The sequence below is a fragment of the Glandiceps talaboti genome, chromosome 9, assembly GCF_964340395.1.
Source record: "Glandiceps talaboti chromosome 9, keGlaTala1.1, whole genome shotgun sequence".
NCBI classification, from domain to species: Eukaryota; Metazoa; Hemichordata; class Enteropneusta; family Spengelidae; genus Glandiceps; species Glandiceps talaboti.
The window spans coordinates 12,872,486-12,884,489 of NC_135557.1; the positions used below are offsets into that span (position 1 = coordinate 12,872,486).

Genomic DNA, 12,004 nt, shown 5'->3' on the forward strand with positions numbered 1-12,004 from the left:
CTCTGTACTCTCCAGGGGTGCCACTCCGGCATGTTAGAAAACATGTTGACCTTGACGACTCAGAATACTTTAAAGGTATTGTAACACCAAACTGACACGGATTTCTCTTTTGTTATTCCAATGACCTTGGTTTGTAAAACATACTAAGTATACGACACGTACCGTGTCAAGTCATAACTCAAGGACTGTGAAGTGACAATGCAAACTCTAAAACTATTAGTTGAAGGCTAACACCACTTTCCATGTCTGTCGTAACACAAAACTTTCCAACTCCTCATATGCATCTGTTGTCAAATTCTAACATATCCAGTCTTCTCCACTGTCTATGATTCTACCTATATCACTATCATTGCCACTTTCGTTTCTTCTAAGCTAATTATATATAACTACGGACATATTTATTCAGCAATACCGTGTACATGAACAGGGGGATACATGTATATACGTTATAAGTTGACGCCTCGCTATGGGTCACATACTTCACTCAGTAAACCATTGACGCTCGTTTAAATTTGCATTAGTGCAATTTTCTTTTGTTAATCCTCGTGACCCAGCTTCATAAAACTTACACGACACATACCGTTGTCAAGTCATCATAGCCCAAGGACAGTGACGTGCCAATACTCCTGCAACGATCAGTCGAAGGGTAATACCAAACCTGTCTTAAGTATCCGTAAGTATCTGTTGTCACATCCTATCTTTATCATTATTATTGTTCATTTAATTTCTTCTCAAGCAAATGCTGACAATTTTATTCGGCAGTGTACAACCGGGTACGTCTATACATTGACGCCCCGGTACGGATCACATACTTCAGTGAATAAACCATCGATGCTCGTTTTCAATTGCAAGGTAGCGTCATACTTCAGGTACTTGATCGAGGTTAACACAACAAAAAGACGATTCAACTTAACTTGCTGATTGTTTTGGGTACGCCATACTAACCAGTGTTTCAAAGTAAATTTTACACCAGACTACTTAGGGTATCCGTTCATTTCCTTCAGAGTCTATACAAAACAGATAATATAAAACCATATGTAGAATTTTACCCGTGATAACTTGTCCCATCGTATTCTCAACCTATGTTTACATCGGTGAGTTGAACTGTTTCACGTGTTAAGATCTTGATTTTGATCAAATGATTCATAAGTTTGCGTCAATGGATTTAAATAATACGCAGATCCGTAAATTATACAATGGTGTCGTCACCTTACACCCTGACTATGTGGTGATGTGATTTCGCATGCATGCATGCCTTCTAACGTACGTACGGCGGCGGCATGACTGTTTGATACTCTTTACCTGTGTCTTGTTGGTTTGTTTGTTTGTTTGTTTGTTTGTTTGTTTGTTTGTTTGTTTGTTTGTTTGTTTGTTTGTTTGTTTGTTTGTTTGTTTGTTTGTTTGTTTGTTTGTTTGTTTGTTTGTTTGTTTGTTTGTTTGTTTGTTTGTTTGTTTGATTGTTTGTTTGTTTGTTGGTTGGTTGGCTGGTTGCCGGCCAAGAAGCTAGTCTGGCTTGAAAATGTTGTAAAGCCAGTGTAGACTAGGTTCACTAGTTTTTTCACCCTTTATCATGGCTGTTATGGGATCGGGCAGCTTTGTCGGCCTGGGGTTAGTGGGTTTTTCCGTAGTGCATACAAAACAACACGATCACTTATATCTAAAACATGTCCCCCTCCCATTACATTCATATGCCAAGTAATTCATTGTGACTCAGAGAGTGGACTTTTAGACGTATTAGATTATACATTCATAGCAATTTCAAACATCTTACACGACAGCAGCATGTAATTAGCAACAAATCTTTAAACATGGGGTTCATCGTCGCAAACCACAGCCACTTTTACGGCACCGTCCAAACCGCACCGTCAATAGGCAGTGTCTCAGTGTCGCGGAAGGAATAACAGCTCTGGTTTCCGAGAAGGGTGGCTGAGATATTCAAAAGAAGCATCTTGACAGTAAAGTATAGAAACAGAGTTTGTGAAGGGCGTATGTCCATCTAATCGCTCATGTTGGGTCCTATGGGCCCGGGGTCCCCGGGGATTTATATGACATGTACAGTAGCTAGTGTGATAGGTAATACATGTATATGTTACGTAGTGAATCAGTGTTTCAACGTCATTAAGGGTGAAGTAATATTTTAAAAAGTAGGTAAGAAATGGGGACCAGAAACAAATACCGCTGTTAAGAAAAAATCGTGCCATTGTGGAAATGAACTGTTCTTACATCACAGTCCAAAACACAAATACCCCTCCCCCTCTTGCCAATTAAAAAAATCGGGTGACACCATCAGTCCCCCCCCCCCTCCGCCAAACAAACTGACCGGTCCCTTAATAAAAAATATGGTATTGCTGATAATGGACAATGGATATTTTCACGAGTATTGGTGTTAGTGTTTGAAAGGTAGAAAATGTATTAAACCGCTTACAAAAGACAGGAAATTACTGGGTAATGAAACTTATAATACAATGTGAATATGGTAGCTAGCAGTTTGTAAAGTAATAGTTCCTGTCATTAAATTGTTAATTACAACTTAGAAAGTAACAATGTAGTGCGTTGTGATGAATGACATGTTAAATTAGAAACACCTGTCCCAATTCTTTCTTTGGGTAACATAACAGAGTGAGTTTGTTCTGAATAACTATAGTCCCATTTAAATGGCACGAAAAATCCTACCTGATGTACGAATCAGGATAGTTAATTCGAGGCCATGTCACAGACGCAAACGTTTCTTTGTGAACGCAGTCTGTCCTGAAAGTACGCTGACCTGCTGGTGTCGCACTGAAGCATAACGTATTTCCAGTTTTCTTTTAACCCTAGTCAGTTGTTTTCTGTTAGATAAAAAATGTGTGAGTCAAAATAACGTTAGGTTTCCTTACTTCACAACATACATTTCTCAGGAGCGAGTAAGGACGGGTTCACGACCGGGTGGATCGCGTGTCATTTACGCCATAACTAAGTTTACGCTGAGACACAAACTTATCCTACCTCAGGTAGGACCCGGGACAGCCTTTAAAAAAATAAGTAGAACGTCCCACTTCTATTAAGGGCTATTGTCATTCAAGCCATAGACAATGGTGAATTACTAATAACGTTATACGACACCACAGAAATGACCTTATCATAAAATGTGACAACACTCCCGCACGCTACGCACACCTAGTTAGGATTAGTATGAAAAATTCGAAGTGTAAAACAGATGTCTGAAAAAGATGTCAAATTATTGAACCACAACAAATCTACTAAATAAGTTAAAACACCATACCCTAGGATTGAAACCCTGGCCTGGCCTTTCTTAGTTTGCAGTGAAGATTAAAAAAGCATTACCTCGTTAAAATGGTCCAGTGGCCACATTGTAACTAGATGACATTGCGATGGATCACTGACTACTATGCAGTTGTTAAATGGGTCATACAACGTCCAGTTCTGTTAATGGAGTGCGGCCAATGCTGTCAACCACAGACCACATTAAAACATTTTAGTCTCATTTAACCATAAATCAATTACAGGTTTGGAGAAGATTTGCAGTAGTTCTATATTAAGGATTAGGGGATTGGAAAATGTAGTTGTCGCTCTTTGTTTCACGCAGGGGGAAACATTCTAGGAATAATTAATTCAATATCAAGGTTATGATTTGTTAAGAATTTTAGACTACCAAAATCAAAAACAACTATAGCTGAGTCAAAACTAATGTAGAGTGGACCCCATTTTAGTGGTGTTAAGTAGTGGTTTTAGTGCTCGTAGTAGTGGTACTGCTGGTGGTGGTGGAAATGTTATGGTAATGGTGGTACTAAATGTGGTGGTGCTGTGATGTTGTGGTAATGATTGTAGTAATGGTTGTGGTGGTGATAGTGGTAGTAGTAGTAGTAGTATGATGATGATGATGATGATGATGATAATGATGATGATGATAATGATGATGATGATGATGATGATGATGATGTTGATCGTGGTGGTACAGTAATACTGGTTTGCTAATGGTGGTGGTTGTGTTGGTGATGGTGAGCATAGTGGTGACAATGTTCCCATCACGCCCCATCACAACTGCTTCCCAAATAAAATTAACCATTTGCTTTTGGTTAATGTTTGGTTCAGTCATGGAGATAGAATCACGTATATCTGCATGGTTTAATACCACGGGTGGTACTGCATATAAGACCGGGATTTATTATAGAATGGTGACCTACATCAGATAGGGTGTGGTACAGCCATTATTGTGACAATAGTTGACAAATACTGTTGTAAATTTATACAGTAACCATTTAAAATACCAGATAATGCGTTAAAATACTACGACAAACCTAAATGACATAAACGTGTCCTAGGCTAAACAATCTACCATCATTGTTGTATGCGAGCTAACATTTAAGGAGAAGCCATGAATTTTAAAAGTAAGGGAACTAAACTGTGGCTTGAACTCTACTAAATTCATTAAATGTTAGAAAATTTTGAAACATAGGAAACACATATTTTTTACGTCGCTGTGCCTCTAGAGTTTACTGACAAGAGAGGGGTTATCGTGGTTGTCGGCAGTTGACAGTTCTGGATATGCAAAGCCGCGAACCATGGAATATTGGAAACTGGCGCTTCTATCACTTGAAATATTTTTTACGTCATACGCTCAGTTGACATGTACGTACCTTCGATGTCGCGGTCTTTTGTATGGTTAAAGTACTTGACATTATAGATTACTGTTTAGTGATAACTTATAGAAGTAACACAAAATGTACTCAAATTGGAAAAAAATACCAATACATGTGTTAAAGGTTTCCGTTACTTTCTTGTCTGAAGAACAAAAACATATATATATTTGCCTGTTTTTTCAGAATTCCAGATGATTTTAGAATATTCGATGTATTAAATATTGCCCTTTTTGACATACAATTCTATTGTGGTGCAACTTGTTGAAAGTAAACCACTCATGGGTCGTCATTGTCTTCACGGACCAATTGCAGTAAATTTGATCGTTAAAATACACAAAAAATACACTAAAATTGTACTTTTGTCAATACTCCATCTTATTTCAAATGAAAGTAGATTGATATATGCATAAGTATGATTAATTGTAAGCGTATGATAACTCTTCACAATTTCAACTTAATAGGTGAACATGCGTCAGATTGTTGGTTTGTGAACCATGGCAAACAACTGCTGCTTAAGTGGCTTTACTGCATTTGAACTAGTTCAAGCCTCACTTCAATTATCTTCAAGTGGAGTATAAGTTGAGAATATTGTCTGTTTGTTTTGTATGGAGGAGGAGGAGTAGTTGCTACGTACTATTACGGTTGATAATGGCAAGAACTCAAAGCAATTATGTTGGAATACACGTACCCGATTCTATAACACAGTCTCACCTGAGTACGTACACTAAAACCACAGTACGAACATTGCGACCTGGCGCGAATGAGTATGCCGGTATATATATGAAAATCTTCCCCAACAATTTACTTCATTCAGCCAGAAAATACTCATGACCTAAGGGTTTGTTACTACATGTCTAGCGACTCGTAATGGCAGGGACCCCTTAAGTAAGTCACTCATATTTTGCTTGGATAAACAAAGAAAAAATAGTGAGAATAATATCTAATCATAGCCTTGATATTGGGTTATATGCCTTCGGTGCAAGGATACATCAACACTCACCCCGCTCCGCTCCATGTCATTGCCCTCTGGGATATAACTCATATTAAGGCAACAATCTGTAATACAGGAATAGTATAGTTAATGTATGTAAATATTGTCATTCTAAAACACAGTATACGTCAGCTTACCAAGATTACACAATATATTAATTACTGATTATGGGCAATGAAAAGAAAATAATAAACATATTATATTAATAGTAAATTTGATGATACATATCAGGTTATTCGATGTAAAAATATATATTTGTAATATTTTTTTATTTTTATATTTTAGATATTGAGAGCGTACACCTTATTTACCACGATGGTCTTCAAAGTGACGTTACTACTGTTAGTTATATCGATTGTCGCTGAAAGTGCTGGTGAGAATAAGTTATACTAACTACCAAACAAGAGAGAATATAGAGTTTCAATCAGGCTGACGATGTTTTTGACATCTCACACAACATAATTTGTTACGAATTATGCAAACAAAATACAGACACTTATAGCGCGCGCACGTATACAATGTTACAATGTATCTCATGGCGAACAAAAATAAAGTCTTGTGTTTGAATCTTTTTTGTCTTACCTGGCAGTGATGATGATTTGTGTCCACAGTTCGATAAAATGTATCATGTCCGATTCTTACAGTGTTTGCGCCAAAAACAAAACCCCCTTGTGTGAGGCATAAAAAGAAATGTATCTCCTGATTCAAAATATATAGTCTCTCTAATTTGGCAGTAAACACACTCGTTACATTCGTATAACTGTACATGAAGTTTTAGATTATCGTCACAATCATCCAGGTAACAGCGCCATCTATACCTGTGATGGTCGCAGTCATAACACAATGCAATAATGATTTATTACTGGACACGGCATTGTGCATTGTAACTTTCCGGATACACAAAACCATTATTCTATAGAGAAAAACTGACGCAATACACCTCTTCTGATAAACCCGATGACCATTTTGAACGTTTGCCTACAAAATTACAGGGTTTTTTTTGTTTAGCCCTGAATTCATTTGATATGTTATCTAATAAACCTTTCATATTGATATCACTAATACAAATACTTCATACTTTAAATTTGTGAGTGTTTTTATATAATATGTTCATACCACACTAGATATGGCGTCTGCCAAAAAACAACGTACATGAATATCATTCTAGCATGATCACGTGATACATAATTGTTTAATACCTGACTCTGTTGAAACATTTTCTCTTGGTTGTTAGAGTATGGTCCGATCTGTAACTGTAAGTACTACAGAGTATACACCGATGAAGTGTACTGGGTCGACGCCAGACTACTGTGTGCCGAGAAGGGTGGTACCCTGGCTACAATCAGCGATGCTTCAACGGATAACATAATTCGAAGCTACATTTACGACAATTCCCTTGATGATGAGGTCAGAACAGGCTTTTGGATCGGGCTTCAGGACAGATCACAGGAAGGAGTCTATGAATGGGTTGATGGTGAGGAATTCAAATTTCCTGAGTGTGGTAGCTACTCCAATTGGGCACCTGACGAACCAAACAACAACGTCAAAAAAATGCCTGCAGGCCAGGATTGTGTACAACTTCAGTAAGTTGTCTTTCCATATTTAAGTGACCCTTAACTCTTTAACAACATAGACTACCGCATATCATTTCTTTCCTGTACCAGATTTAAACTGAATGCCTTCCGTAAGGGTATAGTCTTGCAATTTCATGTTTGATACAAGAAATTTTGTTGTTTTCCCTTGGATCTGCAGTCTGCATCAAGTTGGCTGGAAAAACACGATAACAAAAGAATTTCGTTTGAATTGAGCGAGCCGTTTTGGAGAAAACGATAACACAGACAGACAGATAGAGAGACACACAGAATCCCCCCCCCCTCCCAAAGTATCTCATTCCCTACGGAAGGAAAAAATGAACACATCAACTTCACGTACCCATGGTAATAATGATTCAGTCATGTAATATCCGGATTTTAGAGATTACATAATTTTATTTTCAAAAATGAATTTTTACTGAATAGTTCTAGTAGTGCAGTTTAGCCGGCTAGGGAAGTGGTTATTTAGTGAAATTTAAATGAAAAGTAGAAACGATTGCCAATCTTCACTGTCGGGTGTGATGATTGAAGTTGTCGATTTGGTACAACACATACGAGATTATACAATTCTTATGACTTTATATTACCGTTTTGATACATGTTGATCAAATACAACCAAATCAATCTAACCTTGACCTTGCCACCTTTAATTAGGTAACCATAACCTTCAACTTGTTAGATATACTAAGGTCAACCAAACCCTTTTTAGATCTTCTGCTCGTAACCTAACCCTAGTCCTAACCCCAAATGTATATCTGTTGTCTACCAGTATGTCTACCATTCAACTTTCTTGTCCACGTATTATTACATATGTACCAGAGATTGCTTGCACTGGTGCGTGTCTACTAGTGGTATTTGCACTGTAGTGCAATACCCAAACATTTTCGCATACCTGCATGCAAATGATATGAAAATGAGGAAGCGATCGTTCGCTACACACGAAATGGAGGGGGTCTCGCGATGCATGATTTTTGGGTTTTTTATGGAAATTTGCAGTTTTATAAACATGTGTAAACATGAAAGAACCCCATGCCATATGAACTCCATGTGTTGGTACTCAAGGGTACTGGCACGAGTGTTTGCAGTGTTCTCTGCTGCGCCAGTACTTTCACGAGCGTAGCGACACTTGCACTAGCGCGCCACGGGCTTCTGTCATAGTATGTAATTCAACAAAACATACATGTTTAGACATTAATAAACATTGCATTTTAAACTGAAATTATTTGTAGAAAAAGAAATGGTCTCATGTGGGACGACGAGTACTGTACGGGGGTACGAAGGAAGGGCTATGTCTGTCAGTTTTACGGTAAGAAACAAACGACTATTATTTAAGAGTACAAACCAAGGTTTACTGCAGCTGTATATACTGGTTAAATTGCTTATGTTTGTAAAACAAAATTTTGACATTTCTACAATTTCGCAAATTGGTTCAACATTTTGGAAACCGGCCTATGAGAGTGAGAACAACAATCTCCCATATTCTACCACTGCCATGGGCCAAGTGCAGGGCCATACCCCACTCTCATCTCGGCCATGGTATACTTAGTTCGACTGCTGAAAACATCAGGTGGAGACCCTAAATTTGTTGACACTTTGATGTAAGCTGGCGATGCTATTGTTTTTCTATGTAACTCACATCACTTACATAGCTAATGGTGTGACATATTTGAAATAATTGAAAATTAACAAGCAACGACTCGAATGAAGTCCCTCTATAATTACACAAACCATGGCCTATTGCTATTTGATTTGATTTGCATACACACAATAGTATCTATCTATCTATCTATCTATCTATCTATCTATCTATCTATCTATCTATCTATCTATCTATCTATCTATCTATCTATCTATCTATCTATCTATCTATCTATCTATCTATCATATATTATTATTATATATGATCATTTCATATGTTTTGATTTGTCATTAGTCGTAATTATAGTTCCCTGATACTTATTACTGTTTTATTCTCATCTTCAGAGTGTGACTTGGATTTCTGTGATGTCTGCCTTGTCGACGATGAAGGACGATAACCATGGCAACCTAATCTCAGTTTTGATGTCATTTGCTCTGTAAATGATATTGGGTGATACGACAACAAAGATCACATGCAATGAGATAAACAACTACACTACAGTCAGCTGTACCTAAATATATTTGCATACTATTATAGCGTGATCTGAAATGACTTTAAACTAATTTCAGCATGTATGTTTCTTCTTTGATCTATTCGGACAACAAATAAAAAAACTTTAACATTATCCTTGATAACTGTATGTAATACTATCATATCTTCTCATATCAGTAATAAAGCTGTATTCAAATTTTGATTGATTTTCTGAAAACTACAAGCTACAGCTAGACTCCTGCCCTCAGCCTAGTGCTAGACTGCTACACCCAGGCTACTGCAAGACTTCTACCCCAGGTCACTGCTAGACGTCTTCCCCCAGGCTAGTGCTAGACTGCTACCTCCAGGCCAGTGCTCGACTGCTACACCCAGGCTACTGCAAGACTTCTACCCCAGGTCACTGCTAGACGTCTTACCCCAGGCTAGTGCTAGACTGCTACATCCAGGCCACTGCTAGACTTCTACACTTAGGCCACTGCTAGACTCTACCTCCAGACCACTGCTAGGCTTCTACCCCCAGGCCACTGCCAGACTTTTACCCCCAGGCCAGTGCTAGACTCCTGCCTCCAGACTGCTGCTAGACTTCTATCACCAGGACAGTGCTAGACTTCTCCCCAGGCCACTGCTAGACTTCTACCTCCAGGCCAATTCTAGACTCCTGCCCCCAGACTACTGCTAGACTTCTACCCCCAGGCCAGTGTTAGACTTCTACCACCAGGTCAGTGCTACAATTCTACCACCAGGACAGTGCTAGACTTCTCCCCAGGCCACTGCTAGACTTCTACCCCCAGGCCACTGTTTGCAAAACAGGCAATGGCAGACTAATTTTACCGGCAAATAGATAAGGAAAGATAAATGCATCCATCGAAGCACAACTACAAATATCGAACATCTATCCCTCGGTAAACGGATGTCTTGCCGTCACATTCCGAAACTTGTACAGTGTTGTTATATTGGTTGCAAAATATGAATAAATTAAACAAATTCGACATATTTGTGTTAACTGAAAGTAAAATAACCCATTTGGATTATCGTAATGAGATTTTTTTGGCTGGCCTATACATCGTGACACAGTCTATATCAAAAGACAGAAAAATATGTAGTTTACAGAAAGTAAGATTAAGTTTGAAATAAACCACTATTTATATAAGTATACTTTAATTTCTTATTGTCCAGTGCATATATATGTTATGCCATTTGGACCAAAAATAAAACAAAAAGTAACCTAACATATTATTTTAATATACTAGTATTCAAACAGTATGTAGTAGTAGTAGTAGTAGTAGTAGTAGTAGTAGTAGTAGTAGTAGTAGTAGTAGTAGTAGTAGTAGTGGTAGTAGTATTAGTGGTGTTGGTGGTGGTGGTGGTGGTAGTAGTAGTAGTGGTGGTGGTAGTAGTAGTAGTGATGGTGGTGGTGGTGGTGGTGGTAGTAAGAGTAATAGTAGTAGAAGTAGTAGTAGTAGTAGTGGTGGTGGTATTAGTAGTAGTAGTAGTAGTTGTGGTAGTAGTTTATTATAGTGATTTGTGATAGTTTACAATAGGAATATATACTATATATAGCTATATATACATGTACGTTCAACAGGTATACACTGTGTGCTTAAAGTCATCAAAGATGTGAACTGATTTCAATCAGACTGCTTAGTCACCGTGAAATAATTCAAACAGATGGAGTGGCACAAGTGGGACAATATCTAATTAAATCACTTTCGCGTTGAGATTATTGATGGCACTTCACGATTTGATTTCATTTTTTGAAAACATGCGATGTAAGATATCGGCCTACGTATACCTATCCCTACCAGCACAACTAACCCACTTAGAGAAACAATGTATATAAGCCAAGTAATTGATTGAAATCGATCAGTTGTGAAGTCAACTCTGATGTATGGGAGTATTTAATGCTTAATAAGAGGACGTTACTTTATTTTGACGGTGGAGCTGAATGGTTACGGTTTAGACATACTGCTGTGCCATAGGTAAGAGAAAAATTAATACTTTCTCAGACTCTTTATATAGTATCCTTTCAAACTAATGCCTGAAATATCAAACAATACAAATCTTTGCACTTTAAGATTGAGATGACTAAGATTTCTTTACACACACACACAGAGATAGACACAGACAGACAGACAGACAGACAGACAGACAGACAGACAGACAGACAGACAGACAGATAGATATGCATTAACAATAAACATATCTGTGAATCATTTTTCCAAAATGACCCCATCCCCAACATATACATATTTTTAATATATCATCTAAATTTAAGTAAACATGTAACAAAAAACTGTGAAATCAAATATATGTGGTGTAAAATAAAGTTATGCCAGTTGTACAAAATTATCAATATTTTTATGGCGTCCATTAATACATTCCAACATTATAGTAAACCACAATACTTCTACAATGTCATTCAGAACAAGTCTTTATTTTGATTATAACGAAAAATAGCGTGTTGAAACATCAGTCAAGGGTTTTGTTTTTTTACCCTTTTATGTATGTAAATGCAGCAAATAATGATATCAATTACATGTGCATCTTATTAATTGGTCAAAGAATGAATTCAGTGAACTTAATGAAAATGATATATAACATTAACCCTAACACTAACCTGATACACAACTATACATTCTTAATGTAATAT

At 37.5% G+C, this 12,004-nt stretch overlaps 1 protein-coding gene across 1 annotated transcript; it reads left to right on the forward strand.

Moving 5' to 3' along the window:
- The first annotated feature begins 565 nt into the window (after window positions 1-565).
- LOC144440463 (C-type lectin mosGCTL-1-like) lies at window positions 566-9,449 on the forward strand. Its single transcript, XM_078129830.1, has 5 exons — window positions 566-673; window positions 5,917-6,004; window positions 6,866-7,214; window positions 8,453-8,529; window positions 9,207-9,449. The coding sequence occupies exons 2-5, from the start codon at window positions 5,947-5,949 to the stop codon at window positions 9,257-9,259; spliced, it is 537 nt and encodes a 178-aa protein (XP_077985956.1). The 5' UTR covers window positions 566-673; window positions 5,917-5,946; the 3' UTR covers window positions 9,260-9,449.
- The last annotated feature ends 2,555 nt before the right edge of the window (window positions 9,450-12,004 follow it).